This window comes from Pteropus alecto, unplaced genomic scaffold, assembly GCF_000325575.1.
Source record: "Pteropus alecto unplaced genomic scaffold, ASM32557v1 scaffold202, whole genome shotgun sequence".
In the NCBI taxonomy this organism is placed as follows: Eukaryota; Metazoa; Chordata; class Mammalia; order Chiroptera; family Pteropodidae; genus Pteropus; species Pteropus alecto.
Genome location: NW_006432451.1, coordinates 2,245,445 through 2,265,679, shown reverse-complemented (window position 1 = coordinate 2,265,679; position 20,235 = coordinate 2,245,445). Strand labels below are relative to the sequence as shown.

At 42.2% G+C, this 20,235-nt stretch overlaps 2 protein-coding genes across 2 annotated transcripts in view; one reads left to right on the top strand and one right to left on the bottom strand.

The window, feature by feature from the left end:
• Positions 1-324: 324 nt before the first annotated feature.
• Positions 325-7,109, top strand: LHFPL5 (LHFPL tetraspan subfamily member 5). Its single transcript, XM_015585857.1, has 3 exons — positions 325-1,137; positions 5,798-6,034; positions 6,922-7,109. The coding sequence occupies exons 1-3, from the start codon at positions 726-728 to the stop codon at positions 7,107-7,109; spliced, it is 837 nt and encodes a 278-aa protein (XP_015441343.1). The 5' UTR covers positions 325-725.
• Positions 7,110-17,410: 10,301 nt separating this feature from the next.
• The window catches only part of SRPK1 (SRSF protein kinase 1), a gene marked incomplete at its 5' end in the record, with an annotated part of 71,561 nt that continues 68,736 nt past the window's right edge, over positions 17,411-20,235 (bottom strand). Inside the window, one exon of the mRNA XM_015585896.2 lies at positions 17,411-19,880. Coding sequence (XP_015441382.2) covers positions 19,696-19,880 — 185 coding nt within the window. The remainder of the gene's footprint in view (positions 19,881-20,235) is intronic.

Sequence of the window (20,235 nt, the reverse complement as noted above, 5' to 3'; positions counted from 1 at the left end):
AAAAGGCTTTACTGGCCTGTGAGGTACTGGAGGTTCAGGGAGGGCGACAAGGGAGCCAGGGATGGGTGGGGTGGGGTGGGGTGGGGATGGAGCTCAGGAAGCGTTTTTGCGACAGGAATCAAGCAGGAGGAATGTGACAGCCGCCGTTCCACCCTCTCAATTATTGTCCTCACTCAGGAGAGTGAAGAGGGGTCTCGATTTCCTGTGGCCGGGGTGTGCGGTGTGTGCGTTGGGCCGGGAGGCACTCTGTGCCTCCCTGGGCCAGGTCTGCCCCTTCCCTCACTCCCCGCCTCCCCGCCCTTTCCTCCCTCCCCGAGTCCTGGAGCGCTGGCCTCGGTGCTGAAACAGAGCTCTCAGAGGAGGGAGGGAGGAGGGGCCGGGCAAAGGGGGCGGAGCTCTCTGGACCTCTGAGCTGGAAATCAGAGAGGGGCAGGGCGGCGCCCGCCGGCCTGAGACCCTGAAGGACTAGAGAGGAGACAAGAGACCAGAGACAGCCCCGGCTAGGCAGATGCATTCACCTGGACAAGCTTTCCCCGAAGAAACCAAAGTCGTCGTCCTTGTCCTGTTAATTCTCTTTCTTCTTCCTTGGAGAGGCCCTCACCTTGTGACCTGACTGCAGCCTCCTTCCCAAACCAGGCTGGCGAGTGACCTGCTTCTGGGCTTCAATCCGCACAGACACCAACTTCCAGCCCATAGGGCCCCGGCCCAGGCCCCTCGCCCTCACTATGGTGAAGTTGCTCCCTGCCCAGGAAGCAGCCAAGATCTACCATACCAACTATGTGCGGAACTCGCGGGCGGTTGGCGTGATGTGGGGCACGCTCACCATCTGCTTCTCGGTGCTGGTCATGGCCCTTTTCATCCAGCCATATTGGATCGGTGACAGCGTCAACACACCGCAGGCAGGCTACTTCGGCCTTTTCTCCTACTGTGTGGGTAACGTGCTGTCCTCAGAGCTCATCTGCAAGGGTGGCCCACTGGACTTCTCCTCCATACCCTCTAGAGCCTTCAAGACTGCCATGTTCTTTGTGGCCTTGGCCATGTTCCTCATCATTGGCTCCATCATCTGCTTCAGCCTGTTCTTCGTCTGCAACACGGCCACAGTCTACAAGATCTGCGCATGGATGCAGCTGGCTGCGGGTGAGCAGGGATAGTGGGAGGGCAGGCAGGGGCGCACCTCAGGCCACAGGTACAGCTGCACCATCCCATTTTCCGTGGAGGCTCTGGGTCTCCTACTCAGCTGCCTCCTTTCGCCCAGCCCTACTCAAGGCTCTGTAGACTCTTCTGAGTAGTAGGGAATTTTAGAATGGCTGAGACAGAAAGGACCTTAGAGATAAAATTGTTCAACTGCCTCATCTTGCTGATGAGGAACTGAAGCCCAGAGAAGGCAAGTGACTTGCTCAGGAGCACATAGCTAATTGGTAGAAGAAATCACATGTCCTGACTCACAGGCCACACCAGAGGTTGTTGCTGCTCTGGGAGAGAGAAAAAAGGAAGTTGTAAGATGTCCCCATCTCCCACTCTGGGCATTTGTTCTTTCTCCTTTAAAGATTTCCATATCCCTGCCCTCACCCCTTCTCTCCCACCCCAAACTGCTCTCAGTGCAGATTCTAAGGTCAGTCATTAATTTTAGAGCCAGGAAGAGAGGGCCTAAGACTTTATCCTGCAGTGTTTGGTTCCTCCCCAAGGCAAGGACAGTACATAGACTGTCCATACTGGGAAAATGTCCAGAAGCAGTGCTGGGAACTGCAGACTAGAGTGAAACCATCTTGACATCATTGGTTAGAATGAGAAGCAGTGTTATCCTTAACAGAGGGGAATGAAACAGGGATCAGAATTGCAGACAACTAAACATATAGACTCAAGACTGTGAGATTTGGAGGGGACCAAAGAAACCTATAGCCCCCCTCTCCCATAACTATAGATGAGAAATCTGGGTCTGATAAGACTTAGCCACACTATAGTAGATCAACTGTAAGGACCTACGAAAATTAAGACAAGAAACTAGGTGTATTCCAAAGACATTTTTGTTGAGCCACATGTTTATATAAATATAAAGATTTACAGAGTACCTTTATATAGATTTGTCTGGAGGAACCTCATCATGACATGGTGAGGTGGGTATTCCTTCTACTTTATAGAGAAGGCTCCTAGTGGGTAACTTGTGTTTGAGCACACAGGTAGTGAGGGACAGAATGTTTAATTCCAAATCTTGTACCCAGGTTACTCTCCTGGCTCCAGAGCTGCCTTCCAAATCCTCTCTACCATCTCCCTCTCTTCTGTAGTCTCACTATATAATGAGGGAAAGGTTGGGGCAGGGGTGAGGCAAGTCTTGGTGGGCAGTGGGAAGAAAGAAGGGGAATGAAGATTTAGCAGTTTTTGACAAAGAGGAGTAGAATGGACACTGGCATGCTTGCCAGCTGGTCTTGCATGTCAGAGTTATGGGACCCTGGAAATATAACCATCCCTCTCATTCTCTGCACTGCCCCCCTCCCACAACAGGTGTCATTTGCTGAATAGGCAGAACTGGGAAGGCTTTGATGGGGGAAGGGTTAGCAGGCCTTCTGAGCCAGACTATGTATGGGTCATGGAGTTGGAAAACTGTTAGCAGAGGTAGCCAGGTGCCATCTAGTAAAACATTTATATTGGAGAAGAGCACAGGTGGTGTCATGTTCCAGTCCTCAGTGCTGGGGAAGGGAAGATGACCCAAAGGGAGGTATAAGTAGGTGGTGTGCCTCATAGCCAGCAGCTGGGAGATGTATCCATTTGAAGAGGCCTAAACCAGATAGTTTGACCTTGCCAAGAAAGCCTGGGACCGAGGAAGGAAAAAGGAGAATGACAGGGAAGGTGGGGCTATAGCTTAATAATATTAATCGAGCTTCTGGATGCCAAGTGTAGGCCGAAGGTAGGGCAAGTTGCTTGTCTCTCTGAGTCTTGGTAACCTCATCTGTAGAATGTAGCAACAGTATTCCCTATCACAGTGTTCTAGCAAGGAGGAGATGATATCATGCATGCAAAACACCTTGCACAGTACCTGACACATTATCATGTGCTCAGTAAATGTGAAAAACAAAAACCGCAACTTTATCAGTCAGGATGGTTGAAGTGATACCACAGTACCAAACAACTTCAAAATCTTAATGGCTTAAAACAAATGTTTATTTCCTGCTTGTGGTACATGTTCATTGAGGATCTGCTGGGGGCTCTGCCCTCACTATTCTCTTCTGTAACCCAGGTGGATGGAGCATCGTCTGTCGCTGCAGAAGGAAAGGGAGCCCTGGAAGGTCTCACACCAGCAGTTAAATGTTCTGGCCTAGAAATGCACGCCACACTTCTGCTCACATTTTATTGGCCAAATGAAGTCAAATGGCCTTGCTTAACATCAAGGGAATGGGGCAAGGAAGTATAATCTTACTATGTACCTGGAATATGTGTCAACAGCTCTAATGACATCTATATCCACTGAGGTTGCTTCCATCTGACTTCAATGACGATCATAAGAGCAACGACTAACATTAGTTGGCCACTTACCATGTACCGGACACTCTAGTAAGCATTTTGTATACCTGATCACACTTAATCCTATGAGTCAGATATTATTATCCCTATTTTACAGACAAGTCAGATATTATTATCCCTATTTTACAGACAAGAGAATGGAAATCTGAAAGGGTAAGTAAACTTGCCTAATACTGTGCTAAGATGGTCCAGAGACACCACAAACAGGGTTGACCTCCACAGTGCCCAGGTCCATAGTCACAACTTGTTTCCAAGGCAGAGGCCCTGGGAGATGCTATGGAAGGAGAAAGTGGCCAAGGGGAGGAGTAATGTGGAGAACGGAAGGTTCGGAAGGACAGCTTTTTTTCCACATTTACCTATTCACCTATACACTGAGCATCTGTGTATGTGTGTGTCTTCACCCACCTCCTTCTCTTCTACTGAGCTAGAGGCCATGCCAGGCACCAAAGGCTGGTCTCATATCAAGAGGGCCAAGGTTCTACCAAAGAGCTCTGGGAGGGTTCCTTCTTCCCCAGCCGTTAAGTATCTGCCTGAAACACACTTCAGTTTGTCATTAAGTCTGAAATGTCACCACTAAACACATTCAGCTCTTTGGAGAGATGTCAAAGCCTGGGAGGAAGAGGAATTAACTTTGAAGTCAAGAAAGTCAGGAGCCATGAGTTCAGGTCTTGGGTCTGCCATAGCTGGATGATTGGGCAAGTCACTTGGTTTCTCTGAGACCTTAGTTTTCTAATTGTAAAACAGGATATTAATAAATGGCTTATTTCTCAGAACTGTTGTCAGGATCAAGAGAAAAAATGGCACATGAAGTATTTTGTGATCTATAAAAGAACTATATAAATGAGCTCCTCCTATTAAAAAGTCAAAATAGGGTTGACACATTTAGGTAGGAAAGTGGGACTCTGATCTTTTCACCTTACTGTGCATTTGTTTGATCTGCTGACCTTTCTTGCAAGAATAAGCCAAGGTAACTTTGGGTCTTGTAAGGTCCTTCTCTGAGGAGGCCCTGGGTAAGGACAGCCTTGGGACTAAAGAGCCTCTGGCCTGTGCAAGCAGGGCCCGGGGTGGGAAAGTGGCACGGATAAGGGAAGGCACACCCTGCCTGCATGGTGGTTGCACTTGGGGTTATTCTGGTCACATCCCAGGATTATGTCACCTCTTTGTGCAGCTAAGGTGGGATGGTGGTTTGGTGGGAGGGCATAGGAGAAGTAGGGGGAAGGTGGGAAAAATGAAATTTTTAGATTTAAATACTAAGTCAATGAAAGTACAGGGTGGGATAATTGTAGCTAACATTCACGAAGTGCCAAGTATGTGCCAGGCACTGCTCTGAGCACTTTTCCAATATTAACTCCTTTGAACCTCACTGCAATCCAAACAGGTAGATGCTATTATTATCTCAATTTTATAGATGAGGAAACTGTGAAACAACAACAACAACAACAAAAAACGTAAGTAGCTTGCTCTGACTCACATGACTAGTTAGTGAAGAGCTGGGCTTGAAATCCAGTCAGCCCGCTCCAGTCACCCGGCTTTTCCTATTGAGAGAATCACCTTGGAAGAGTGCTTTTAAAAACAGGGATTCCTGAGCCCAACCCTGACCGTGGAATCAGCATTTTAAGCAGGAGATTAATTCAGGGAATTGTGGCAACTTCACTGTAATGGATCAGGTAAGAGTGAGGAGGCCTGATTGCTTGAGAGGAAGGTTCATGAAGGAAGCAGTAAGAGATGGGGCTGGACTACTTTCTGTATTCACTGAATTTAAGATACCCAGATTGTAGGACACACCACCATCTTATGTGCAGTACGAAGAAAAAATAATTCTAATGTAACTATAGCTGATAGCTTTCTTACTGCACTCACGTCAGACATGTTAAAATATGAACAAATGTACATCTTAGGTATGATGAGTTCTCTGGTCTGGGACCAGATTTTAGAGGGCTTCGAAGCCAGGGTTGGCAGTGCCTCATCCAGTCCAAAGTGAGGAGCTGGTGAAGGCCTGGTAGGACTACCTGGCATGGTGGCAGAACCCTCTCTGGACCGAGGAGCTCTGCTTCCTGCATCTACCTCAGATCGCTTGCTCTCAGGGGCAAGCTGCTTTAGCTCTTGGAGCCTCAGTTTTCTCCCCTGTGTTCTACAAGGATGGTATAACCTGCCCCTTGTGCCTCTCGAGGCTGTTAACACGAGGAGAAAGGAGGTGACACAATGACAGCAGTGCAAGGCGAGAGGCAGCAGGCTGAGCACCCCCAGCCTGACATATTTGCACCCCCTCCTGCCCCCTCAGCTACAGGCCTGATGATTGGCTGCCTGGTCTACCCAGACGGTTGGGACTCAAGTGAGGTACGGCGCATGTGTGGGGAGCAGACGGGCAAGTACACACTGGGCCACTGCACCATCCGCTGGGCCTTCATGCTAGCCATCCTCAGCATCGGAGATGCCCTCATTCTCTCCTTCCTGGCCTTCGTGCTGGGCTACCGGCAGGACAAGCTGCTCCCTGATGACTATAAGGCCGATGGACAAGGTAACTCGCCATCCCCCAGGGAAGTGGGGCTTCCTCTCAGCCATTCGCCCAGGACTGGACCTGGCCAAGAGGTGGGGGCACCAAGACTAATCAGACACAGGCCTTGTCTCAGAGGCCAAAGGCCAGTGGAGGGTAGCAAACTGGCAGGCAATGAGGTGATGACAGACATGTGTGACACAGGCTGTCTGTGATAGATAGAGCAGTGTCCTCCTGCCCCCTTGCACTCTCAGGGTCTACAGGGGAGAGAGTCCTGATCCAGCCTGGGAGCCAGATGTGGTCTCCCATAGAAAGTGGCACTGAGGCTGGGTCTCGAAGTAACACTGGGAGTTGGCTAGGAGGGGAGAGAAACAACAGCGGGGCAGAGGGGATGAGTTGTTGGGGAAGGAGCAGAAGGGCAGGTTGAGGTGCAGAAGTGACAGATCCTGGACTACAGATGGTGAGAGCTGAACACCCTGGGGTTAGGGTAGTCTTGGGGCTCTCTGTATGCCCATTCTGTTTCAGTTCCCTCGTGCGAATCCTACTTCTCAGTCATAAAGTCAGTTGTAGCTGACCCTGGAGGCCCAGGCAGACCCTTCAGGAAGCGTCCTCAGATTGCTTCCCACTGACCTGCCTTCCTCCTAGGATCCTTCCTGTTCCTGTCTCTCATTAGGCTCTTTCTCTATCTTGAGGGGCTTTTTCAGCACAAATATTTCATCTTCTAGTCATAAGGCAAGGCCTGTCTCACACCCTTGTGAATCCCAAAATGCCTAATACCAGCAGGTGGTCACTATGAGGGGCCTGTCACACCTCAGAGCCTCTCCAGTCTCCTTTCCCCATAATTGTCTTGGGACCTGAAAAAAAGAAACAGCCAAACTCCCTTATCCCCTGTGACCAACGACTCTTCCCAGATGAAGAATTTGAATCCCCGAACGGAGACCATCTAGAGGTGCACAGAAAAGTGGTAGCAAAGAGGAGCCCAGATCAAGTCTCTGGCCGAGCCCACCGCCCCCTTCTCCAGAGGGAAGTAATTGGAAACAGCTCACCCTTGTTTGGAGGTGGAAGAAGAAAAACTCACAAACCTAAGTTATGTGGTTAAGATGGAAATCAAATTACCAGAATGAGCTAGTCCAAGGAGGAGAGAGAGAGATGTTTCTAATGCAGGAGATTCGGAGAGTTCCTGGGTGCTGGGAATGCTTAGGGCCTGGGGCCCTATAAAGGGAAGGGAAATGGAACTAGTATTTATTGAGCCTCTTCTATGTGCAGGAGTGATATAAGGTTTGTTCACAGGGGCCGTTTTTTATTTAATCCTCCCAGTAATCCTGCAAAAAAAGGTTGGAGGCAGGGATTCCAGCAGCAATCTGCACAACCAGCACTTTCTGCAGTGAGGGAGGTTCTCCCAGGGAGGCTTGAGGAGGTGCGTTGTCTAGCTCCAAGCCCCAAGGCAAGGCCACCCTTAAATCTGTCTGGACAAACACACACACACACAGACACACACACAGACACACAGCGTTTTTATATTGCTCATTTGCTTTCTCTTTTTTTCAGAAGGGATTCTTTTAGCCCGCAAGAAATTTTATTCACATAATTCCTCTTTAAAGTGTTTTCTTAAAAAGAAATTGTTTTGTTCCTTTGACACTTTCTTTACTAATCAAAATGTCAATTTGCTTTCCTCTCCTTCCTTGTCCCGCTCCTTTCATATCCCGCATACCTCGTCCCCAATCTTTTCAGACTTTTTTCCTCTCCATACTTTAGTCCCCTCACTATCATACAGGATTTAATTTATCCTTTTTGTTTATTACCTGTTAGGAAACACCCACATAACCTTTCCGAATACATCTAACTGCTCAAGGAAGTAGTCGTTGCTCCTGTCAAAGCACAAAACTGGGTCAGGAGAGCAGAGTTTGAGTCCCAGGTCTTCCATGTCACTTTATGTCAGTATTCTTTCTAGTAAAAGGGGGGACACTAACCCCTGCTCTGCCACTTTCGTTATTGTGCGGCATGAATGAAACAAAGCAGAAGTGAAGCCTCGCGCAGTATATGGCTGCTAATCTACTCTCTAGGGGTTAAGGAGGCAGAGGAAAATGAGTATGGGCTCTGGAGTCGGAACTGGATTTAAAATTTTGGCCCTATTGTTAACTAGCTGTGTGACTTTGTAGAGGTTATTTAACTTCTCTGAGTCTCAGTTTTCTCATCTAAGCCTCATTTTCATGGGCTAGGAGGCAGGTTTTTCTCCATTTGTGAAAAAGTACCTACTTCAAAAGATCGTGCTCAGGAACAAGATAAGAATGTCTGCTCTTGTCACTTCTATCACTTCTATCGAAGATTGTACTGAAGCTTATGATCAGGGCAATTAGGCAAGAAAAAGAAATAAAAGGAAGAAGTAAAACTGTCTTTTTAGTAGATGACATGATTTTGTATATGGAGAATCTTAAATAATCCACTAAAAACTATTTGAGCTAATATACAATTTCAGCAAGATTGTAGGATATAAGAGATACAAAAATCTTTTGGATTTGTATACACTAGCAATGAACAATCAAATGAAATCAATCTTTTGGATTTGTATACACTAGCAATGAACAATGTAAAAATGAAATCAAGAAAATAATTTCATTTACAATAGCATCAAAAAATAAAATACGGATAAATTTAACAAAAGAAGTGCAAAACTTATACATGAAAATTTAAAAACATCGTTGAAAGAAATTAAAGACCTAAATAAATAACATCCAAATTCATGGATCAGAAGACTTAATATTGTTAAGATGGTACTACTCCCCAAACTGATCTACAGATTCAATGCAGTCTCTATCAAAATCCCAGCTGGCTTTCTGAAAAAATTGACAATCTGATCCCAAAATTCATATAAAAATGCAAGGGACCCAGAATAGTCAAAACCATTTTGAAGAAAAACAAGGTCAGAGGATGGACACGTCTTGATTTCAAAACTTACTAGAAAGCTAGTAATCAGGATAACGTGACACCGGCATAAGGATAGACATAGAGATCAACGGAATGAAATTGAGAGTCCAGAAATAAACCTAAACATCAATGGCTAAGTGATTTTCAAATAGGGTGCTGAGACCATTCAAAGTGGGAAATAACAGTCTTTTCAATAAATAGTGCTGGAACAATCAGATATACACATGCAAAAAAATTAAGTTGGACCACTTATCTCACATTACATACAAAAATTAACTCAAAATGGAGCAAAGACATAAGCGTAAACTATAAAATTGTCAAACTCTAAAGGGAGACATAGGTGTAAATCTTTACGACCTTGAATTAGGCCATGGTTTCTTACATGTGACACCTAATACACAAGCAACCAAATTAAAAAATAGATAATTTGGATTCCATCAAAATTGAAGACTTTTGTGCTTCAAATTACACCATCAAGAAAGTGAATAGACAACCCACATATTGGGAACAAATATTTATAAATCATAATAATAATTCTAGTATCCAGAATACATTAAGAACTCCTACAACTCAACAATAAAAATACAAATAATCCAATTTTAAGAATGGACAAAGGATTTGAATAGACATTTCTCTAAAGAAGATGTACAAATAGCCAATGAGCACACGCAAAGATACTCAACACCATTAGTCATTAGGAAAATGCAGTTCAAAACCACAAGGAGATACTACTCCACACCCACTTAGGATGGTTATAATAGAAAAGTTGAACAATAACAAACGTTGTTGAGCATGTGAGAAATTAGAACCCTTGTACACTGCTGGTGCAAATGTAAAATCTTGCAGTGCTTTGGAAAACAGAATGGCAATTTCTCAAATGATTAAACATAGAGTTACAAGGTGACCCAGCAATTCCACTCCTAGGTATAGACACAAGAAAATAGAAAACATGTGTTCATGCAAAAACTTGTCCACAAATGTTCATAGCAGTACAGGAGTCAAAAAGTGGAAACAACCCAAATGCTCATCAATTAATGAATGGATAAACAATATGTGTATATTCATTTAATGGAATATTATTCAGCCATGAAAAGGAACAAAATACTAAAAATTGCTACAATGTATGAATCTGAAAACTTTACAAAGAAGCCCGACGTGAAAGACCATATATTGCATGATCTCATTTATATAAAATGTTCAGAACAGGCAAATCCATGGAGACAGAAAGTAGATTTCAGTAGTTGTCTGGGGCTGGGAAGAAGGGGAACCAGGAGTGATTGCTAATGGGCACAGGGTTTCTTGGTTGTACAACCTAGTGAATACACTTAAGATCACCAAGTTGTACACTTTAAATGAATAAAACGTATGTTAGTGAATTATATCTCAATAAAAAAAAATGTGCTGAGGATTAAACAGTGTATATAGAACACTAACAATGCCTGCATATTATAGGTGATTAATAAATATCAGTTCTCTCTCCCTTCTGCTTTTCTAGTATCCCCACTTTTTACATCATCCATCGGCACAGCCAATAACAGCTCTTGTGCTCAGTTGCTCATCAACGTCTTTAGGCCTAGGGGGTACTGAGAAGAGAGAAGTCTGAATTGGACTTTACAGTCTAGTAACAGAGACAATCTAGCAATATGGAATGATAAGCTGAAAAACATGACGAATAAAAAGTGCAAGCTTTCTTGAGAGTGAATGAGAGGAATTTGATCTAGTTTGGAGAGCAAGTAGTGTGCGGGGAATTATCCTGAAAACAAGGCTTGGCTGTAAACAAATACTATTCTTTCTCTTTTTCATTGCAGAGGAAGTCTGAAGCCGCTGAAGGTCAGTAATTCCACTGAAGGGTGGTCTGTGCACCTTTGGAAGGGCTATGGCCTCCGCTTCATTTAATGGAATATTATTCAGCCATGAAAAGGAAGCCTCAGGCAGAATAACTCATGGGGCTGGACTACAGGGGCTGTGATGTGGTGTGGCCTGGGGATCACCCAGGGGGGCAGGAGCCAGCTGGCATCCGAGACCTTTGCCAAAGGCAAACAGGAACACTTTAGTTGTGTCTTGAGAAGTGGAAAATAACAGAGAAAGAAGAAATAATTTAAAACAGGCAGGTGGTTTCATAAACTATCTTTTTGTGGAGACTGGCAAACACGAATGGCTGTTTAGAAGTTATTATTGTAATTCGGACCCTCATTTTCAGAAAGAATTTTAACTGATTTGTAGGAAACATACTAGAAAACCTAATAAAATGGAAAACGACAGTCATAAGAGGAAAACACATATTACAGAAAGCTAGGCTAATAGAATTACTGTATTGAGTATTAAATTTAGCTCTATGCTTCCTGATAGCTGAGGCAAAAAGAAAAACACAATTTAACCAGTTTTAATATATGGTTGAAAAGGAAGCACAGCATATTAATTTCCTTATTGTCTTTTAAGTTTCCAAAATGTGATTTAACAAGAACATTAAGGAACGCATTTAAAAAAAGAAAAAGAAAAAAAACCCCACAACAGTATCACCTTCCTAACAGCTGCCATTTATTAAGGACCCACAGCTGGCTGGGCACTTTGTTGGGTAGGAGGGAATTTCTCCATTTAAACTTTTAATTTTTGCAAAGTATCTTCTAGTCTGTGACCATATAGATATGTTGGGGTTTTTTTTTTTTGAATAATTATACATCAGCATTAGCCCATACATTAGATGATTTTCAAACTTTGATATGCACCCAATCACCTAGGGATTTGATTCTGATTTTGGGAGTGGCGCCACAGATGCTGTATTTCTAACCAGCTCTCCAGCGATGGGTGCTGGAGTGGGGGTCACACTTTGAGTAACACGCTAGTAGAGTATAGACATTTTCTTATGTTTTTGCAATGTTCATTATAAATCTTTTAAAAAGCCTTTGACTCCACAGTACTGGAATACCATTTAATTGCTAAACCAGGCCGTGGTATTAGCCATTTAGGATTGCTGTCATAGATAATAACTTTTTGAAAAATTCTGGAGTGGAATTACTGAATCAAAGGTAACTATACCTCTGTGTATGCTGTTTTTTTTTTGTTTGTTCTACATTTTATTTATATTTTAATGGTCATGAGTTTTTTACTTGAGAGACATTAAATGCAATCTTATACACTAATGAGGAAGTTTGTGTATCTGGGTAGGACTAAACCAAATTGTGAGCATACAGGGAGAACGTTCTTTTTTTGGCTTTAAAAGTGTCAAATTTTATAATCTTGCAATCTTTGTTGTTTTTTTCTTAATATCACAGGTCATCTACTTCCCTGACAATGGAAAATTAGGGGATAGACTTCTTCAGAGATAAAAACTTGTTCCTGCGTGTCCCTGTCGCTGGCTACTATAGGCTGGAAGCCCTGAAGCCTTTCATTATAGGATTATTAGAACCTGACAGTCTTCTGAGACAGGACCTCCTACTGTCTATAGAAAAATTTCAGGTGAAACAGAACTGCAGTGATCCACATCAAAGATATTCAGAGAAATGGGTAGTATTCTCCTGACAGGGGACCCAAGTTCTCTTTCTGTCCCTTTGTACCCGAAAATCGTTTTATCCTCACGAGGCTTCTCTCCTGTAAATTGAGATGGCGGAATGAGTCCATGTTTAGAGGCTTCCAGGTCTGAGTCTCCGAGAGCCTCATTAACTGAGGGTACCCTTGTCTGAAGGCACACCAGGAACTAACACTGGCTGTAAGGAGTGACTGAAGAAGAGGTGGCTGTGAGCATGCTGGATTGTTTCAGGTTGAGGTTTAGGGAGTCCTTTGCTTCTCTTTTCTCACGTCTTATTTTCTTATTGATGCTCAGAGGTGGGTAAGGAATAGAGAGGCCACCAGATCCTGAATCCTTCTGGAAGTCTAATAAGGATTGGGTGAACATAGGATCTAAAACCTTATGAGACTAAATTCACTTTTTTCTCTTTGGAACCCCAAATCACATTTTTTTCACAGTGCCCCCACTGACTCATCAGAACTGGCTACCAGCTTTGGAAATTTGTTACTTGTGTCCAAGTAAGTTATAGTAATAGATGACATTTCTTGTAAAACATTTTGGATTTGGCATAGTAAATGGCACAATTTTGCCATTTTCCAGAGGGGAACTCAATTTAGAAAATATCTCATTGTAGCAAATGCCAAAACAATGACAGGTTCTTTAGGCTGTTCCGTGCCTGTGGGATGGGGCATTATAAACAAAGTTTTGTTGGTCATCTGCAGTGAAGTATCCAGAGGAACAGGTGTTTTCTGGTCTTTATTTACTCAGGAAAGAGAAAATGTGGGTTCTGTTCTCTCACAGGGGGAAGGGGGTAAATGCTGAAAAAAAAAAAAACACACACACAAAACTGTATGGATCTTGTTGTTGCTTGATCAAGCAGCAATGACACAGAAAACAGGTTTCTTGTTCCCGGGCTGTAGGGCATGGTTTTTAACCAATATACTCTGACAACCTGCCCAGTCAGTGCAGTGTTTCTTCTCTAGTTCAGATGGGCTAAGAATGAGAACTCTCCCTGCACTGTCCCAGTTGTCGCTGATAGGAATTATTAGAATGGGATTTAAGAACAGCCATATTCATATTTTCTTGAGTCGATAAAATTTCGGAGCCAGACACCTACTTTATGTAAGCTTGACGAATGGCAAAATTTGATAAATTCTGTAGCCTAGTGAGTTTTCTAGCTAAATTTCATTTATTTCTTAACTTTACTTTTTATGAGGCAAAAAGAAATTTCTGAAAGCCTCTCTACCCTCAAAATATTTCTCATTGAAATGGCAACCGTGGTGGTTCACAGAAGCTTCACAGGATGGGGAGCGCTTAAGGTGCATCTGCCAACAGCCCACACCTCACTCTAACAGAACAGCGAGTTTCAGTGCTGGGGAAGAACTCACAGTCATATGACCCAGTGTTTCACTTAGGTTTGTCTTCGAGGAAACTCAGAATTTGCCCTCTCCAATAATAGCGATGAATTTGGTTAATACCTAGGAACTACTTGTTCGCTCTTTTCAAGTGGCTTTACCTTTAAATAAATTCTTAAAAGGCACCTCAAATCTCATCGATGAAGGTATATAGAAAATAAAACCAGCATTCCTCTAACCAAGTTGCCTTGTTCCTTCCTCACTTCAGGCTCACCACTGCTTTGGGCTGGGGGGCTAGGGACAGTTGTGACACCCAAGTTTCACCCACAATGACTAGCCCTGAGCAGATCTGGCTGAGAGGACGGTCTAGTCATTTATAAATGAAATGTGAACTGGATGGCTATCCCAAAGGCTTTATCTTATACCTTTATATTAATTACCTATTGCTGCATAACAAATTACCCACAATTGAGTGGCTCTAAAACATTTGTTTCTGTGGGTTAGGAATCCGGCAAGTCTTAGCCAATTGTCTCTGCCTCGTTTTCTCACAGGGCTATTAAGGCGTTGGATCTGCTTCCAAGATCAGTGGTTGTCTGCAGGATTCCGTTTCTCCCAGGTTGTTGTACTGAGGGCCCAGGTCTCCCCACAGGTATATTCACACGGCAGCTTGCTTCCCCAGAGCAAAGGTGGGTACACAGAAGCCACAGCCCTTTTGTGACCCCGTCTCAGAAATGACATCCAGTTGTCTGTCTTAATCTGATAGAACAATCACGAAGTCCAGTCCACATTCAAGGCAAGGAGATTAGGCAAGTTGTGTGATTATCGGGTGGGTGGGAATCATTGGAGTCCTTTTAAAAGTTCTTTCATAGTTACTCCTAATTGCTGAAACGGGCATTTACCGGAATGCTTTATTGGAATCGATTAGATTCTAGTAACTTTATGTGCTGATGGATATGTTTATTTTGTAATAAAATAAGTTGCTGAAGATGAAGGTCCCTAACCCTCAAAACTCATCTATCTAACCTCGCGGACTTAAAGTAAGGTCCATTAATTTCCAACATTGCCATACTTTCCTCTATATTTAGTAAATCCAAAGCTACCCGTGCAATATCTTGGGGGCTTAAGTTCTAAGAATATAGCTCAAATAGGTAGCAGATGCACTTCCTTAACACAATCCAGTTCTGTCAATTGGAGGGCAAGGCTTGTTATATTAAAATGGGCAAAAGCTAGACGTGAATTAGGGACGAGAGATTATGATAAAAAGTGAACTTGGGAGGACATCAAATCAAATCAATTACCTATGTATTAAAAACGCTCCTCCCTTGGTCCCTCTTTTCTCTGTCCCTGTCCCCCTCTGAGTCTGTCTCCGAGAGGAGACTACGCTATGGAACATTATCCCATGTCTAATAAACTTTCCTTTTGACTTTAAAAAAACCATCCTCCGTTTATAAGGAATGGTGCAGTCAGTAACAGAACTAGGTACTAATGTAAACTTGCTTAGTTAAAACTTCTAAACACTTAACATCATATCTCAAATTTTCTGGTTTCTAAACTGGGATATTTCTGGATCACAAGGACTTGGTGTGGATTAATATTTGTGCAAGGACTTAAAAACAAATGCATATCACACATTTAGTTTTTTAATTCCAACTTTTAAAAACAAGACTTCAGTGACAAAAACCAAAATTCTTCAGGTCTCAAGGTCCATATATTACTTTTACATACTGTTTTGAAAGTTTTGAAAGCTGTACGTTAACAATGCCTTGCTAATTCTAAAGGCACCAAATTGGTGGCAAAACACAAAGGACTACTCGAACTTCTCTGGTGTCATAAGGCCTTATTTTGGGAGCAAATTAAGTTCAGATTCTATCACCAATAAATCACTTTTCTATGATACAAACAGTCTAAGAGCAAATCACTTTCCTCATAAGGCCAAACTGGAAGACTGCAGGTTTCAAAATAAAGAATGGGCAGTAATAAAATCCATCTGAAACCTGGGCCTGTTCTGGAGTTCCCTGTGGACACTCAGGGCAAATGAAGGGTTAAAGGTGGGTTATACCTTTGCCCCAGTGCACTGGTTCTTTTGAGATAGCTGAGCATTCCTACAACAAGCACCGAAGTTTTCCAAAACCCTGGGAGTTCTTGGTACAAATAGTTAACACAAGGCTTAGTGCAACTGCCTAGATGGGTCAGTCTGATGAACATATTGGTTTGATAAATCCCAATTTAATTTTTTTAGATTGTTTTTTAAGACAGGTTACATTCTGGTCAACACTACAGTATGAATACACTACAAATTAACTAGAACAGTTTATGTAGTTCAGGAGCAGGGAAGGACTTTCTATGAGTAACACTAAAAAATATCACAAATGAAAATGAAAGGCAAATTAAAACCTGGAAAAGTATGTGATAGCAAAAATACAAAAATCTATTACCTTTAATATATAACAAATCCTTACCAAGTCATCAAATAAGGAAGCACACCAAATGAAAGGTGGGTAATATAGGTAAATGACCAAAAAAATAAAAATGGGCAATAAAACCCAGGAACAAGTTTCTGACTTCACTAGTTACCCAATATGCAAATTAAAACAAGATACTCCCCTTTTTTTGGGCAAACTATTAGGAATAAAATGAATGAGATTACAACAGATCCATTCAAGTACTCTTGGTCACAGCCAAACAGTCCAAACTGTTCTCCACATAAGTTAGGCAACATTTATTAAAAACCTTAAAAATGTGCTTACTCTCTGGCCCAGCCATTTGATTTCTAAGAATTTATCCTAAGGAGTGAATGAGACAAGTGTATGAAAACTTGTGCACAAGTATTCATCATACCACAGTGCCTTCGTCAGAGTTCACAAATCTTTGGCATTTTGTATATAATATGATTATAACCTGAGGGGGGAAATCATACCACAAATATTTTGGGGAAAAGGCTATCAGATGTAGGAAATAACAATTTTCTTAGAATTTCCCAAAATGTACTTTGTTAGTCCCACTCCACCCCCAATTTAAAGCAGAAGCAAAGCTACAAACCTGACAAAGCAGCATGTGTTCAAGTTATAGTTTCACAGCATACTGAAGTTAAAGGGCACACGCACTGACCCATCCTTTCCTCGACTCAGAAGCCTGGGTCAGACCAACTTCGGCAACAAACGAACACAAGTCTTCTGGAAACATGTAGGTTATTAAATTATTTATTGTATTGCAATTACAAAGAAAACAGACAATGCACCCAGTAGAAAGAATAAAAATGTATTCAGGGTTTTATTTTTAACTGACAGCAAATAGAAATCCTTTAGTGAGATCATGGCAATCTGATAGTATGATTAAGTTCAGTAAAGGTACATAGGGTACTTGGAAGATCAAATTCTACAGCTGCCTCTTTCCACAGCTTCTAATTCATCTGGCTCCTTAAATGAAAGGGGGAAAAGCCCTTATTTGGTGCGGGAAACATTTCCAAAATGAAATTATAGGTTCTCTCTTACTAAAATTTCATGTCAATTGTTAAAATGGGGCCTTCTTTTGTTTTTTGTTATTTTTCTGGAAACATGTAGGTTATTAAATTATTTATTGTATTGCAATTACAAAGAAAACAGACAATGCACCCAGTAGAAAGAATAAAAATGTATTCAGGGTTTTATTTTTAACTGACAGCAAATAGAAATCCTTTAGTGAGATCATGGCAATCTGATAGTATTATGATTAAGTTCAGTAAAGGTACATGGGGTACTTGGAAGATCAAATTCTACAGCTGCCTCTTTCCACAGCTTCTAATTCATCTGGCTCCTTAAATGAAAGGGGGAAAAGCCCTTATTTGGTGCGGGAAACATTTCCAAAATGAAATTATAGGTTCTAAATTACTAAAATTTCATGTCAATTGTTAAAATGGGGCCTTCTTTTGTTTTTTGTTATTTCACCTTAATATCACCACCAGAATTCCTGTAATTCCACAATTGTGATTTTTACAGTGTAGAAAAGAATTCAGTTCTAGTCTGCTATTGCTTTAGATATATGTTATCGCTGAAAACCCAAAGTGGATTAGAATTGCTGAAGGATTTTCCCTGCCGTTGTTTGATACAATCTATTCTCTTTATTCCTGATAGGTGCATAGACAGCCTCACTTAAAATTCTTTCTACAGGAACATGTCTGATTTCAGGACTACCCAATCAAGGATCCGATGAATGGCTGGTCATAGTTACTCAGGGTAATGTTTATGAGTTAAATGGATTGCATAATTGCACCACTTTTTCCTTCGTCATTGTTGATGGATAAATGACAATCTAGATTCCAATTTCCCGTATAGAAAGCTGGCTACCCAATAGTCTCATCGGTAGCTTTGCTAGTAGAGCCTCAAGTTGCACCTCCTTGGCTTTCTGTAAATCAGAGTCCTGCAGCCACTTCTGGAGAATGCTGTAATCCCAAAGGCCCACTTGGTCCATGCTGAAGCAGCGGTGACCTCAATCCTGCCCCTCTTTTGCTTTTCAGTATGATCCGAGGAATATGCAATGTTTAGGGCAAGTCTAGGAGAGGCCCATCCTAAAATAAGATTCACAAAGCCTTTCTCATTAAAAAAAAGAAAGAAAGAAAGAAAAAAGCCTCAAGTACATCTCAATCATCTCAAAATTGCAGTTAAAAAAAAACTTACATTATACAAGGAAATAGCAGCAGAGAATGGCTAATCTTCAATAACCAACCAACCAAAACAAAAAACAAAAAACAAAAACAACAAAAACCCACCAAGCCCTCAAAATAAACAGTGAAAAAAGTGCCATCCCACCCCTCCCCTTGGTTCTTTTATCTTGGGATTTCAATTAAGACCTGAAGCCTCTGAGAAAATGAGAAAGGCAAGGCCACAGAGGGAAACTTCTTCAAGGCTAAATTTTGGACAAGGTAAAGTAAAAGCTGTAAATAAAAGTTAAGGGACTGTTTGGAAAAGAATCAAGAACTCTAGGATATTTTCTTCTTAGATGGGATATCTGTAAAATCCAGATCACCTTTCTAGAGTCATCTTGAATTCTTTAGTTATGGGGCAATAAACTCAAGTGCAATGAGTAAAGTGCCAGCCAGGGATTAAAAACAAAACAAAACCCCCAAAACACAAACAGCCAATCATAATAATTCTGCTGTTAGGGTAACAGAATACACACAGAAGAAGACTGTTTGCAGAACATCTGTGATTCTGAAGAAATTCCTAGTCAGTGGTTCTGTTTTTGTTTTCATCAAAAATCAGACTGAAGATTCAAGGATCTTAGAGTTATTAAAGGATGAAAAGAATATGACAGTGCTTTGAACAGTGATAAAATGGTACCCAAATTTGGTGTTTATGCAGCTCATTTAAAAAGACAGTAGCTTAAAAGTCGCAGGAGAAAATATGAACATAAACAACAGAAACAATCCAGGAAGGTGATGCAGCCTGGATACAGCAAGTTTAATGTCTCTGCTGTACAGAGAAGTAAAACCCTTCTCCCCCTTCTCACCCTTCTGCTGGCAATAGGATATGCGCTAGAAAATTTGACTCTTAGAGTCAATGAATAAAAGGATGAGCTCATATATCTTCATAGCTCTTTTAAAAAAGGCTGCTTATAATTTAAAGGATGTCCTAATGGAAAGACAAGGGTACAGGGTGAGAGGCTGTTTCACATTTTAGTCCATTAGTCTTTGGCAAAGCCCAATCAAGGCCAAATTCACCTAGGATGCCCAATGGCTGTGGGAGAATCTCCACAGGGTCAAGTAAGCAAACCCAAATGAACATGTTGGATTAAAAAAAAACAAACAAAAAAAACACCTAGAAACCCTTGAAGGAAGAGCTTCATCCTGAAAAGGGAAGAGGGAAGTGCTAGGAGAGGAAGGGTGGAGGGCCTGCGGGTACGCTCTGCTGCGGTGCTGGCTAGACTTAGGAGTTGAGCCAAGGGTGCCGGAGACAATCAGCAGCAGTGGCTCTCTTCTCGGGGACCAGCTCCAGCATGGGAAGCAAGAAATCCGTGAAGCCAGCTGCTTCTTCCTGAGACCACTCGTACTTCTCCACCAGAACCTCAAAAAGGCCCCAGGGCTTCAGCTTTGTGATGTGTTTCAGGTCACCTAGGGTAAAAACAATACAAAAGAAACTGACCAACATCGACAAGTGACAAAATTCTTCTGTGGAAATCCAGGAACTAATCCAGGTACTCTATAAAGAATCAGATTTCGCCATCAGAATCTAATCATCCATTCGAAAAGCACTTCTCTTCTCTAATCCATTCCTTGGAAAGAACTGTCTCCATTTTTTATGAGGGTCTAAAAATTTAAGAAAAGTTGTTTGTTTCACCATTCTGGGATTTTAGTCCCAGTCAAATTGGGTAGGCCTCTCAGGAACTAGGTATTCATTAAAATGAATATTAAATGCCTATGTACTCAACGTGGTTTCATATGGTGGTCAGAGACAGCTTATAACCAT

Excerpts from the sequence above, each read along its gene's own strand:
- LHFPL5 (XM_015585857.1), top strand. The coding sequence starts at position 726 with ATGGTGAAGTTGCTCCCTGCCCAGGAAGCAGCCAAGATCTACCATACC. Across the intron at positions 1,138-5,797 it reads ATGGATGCAGCTGGCTGCGG|CTACAGGCCTGATGATTGGC; the intron begins GTGAGCAGGGAT and ends CTGCCCCCTCAG. Across the intron at positions 6,035-6,921 it reads CTATAAGGCCGATGGACAAG|ATGAAGAATTTGAATCCCCG; the intron begins GTAACTCGCCAT and ends GACTCTTCCCAG.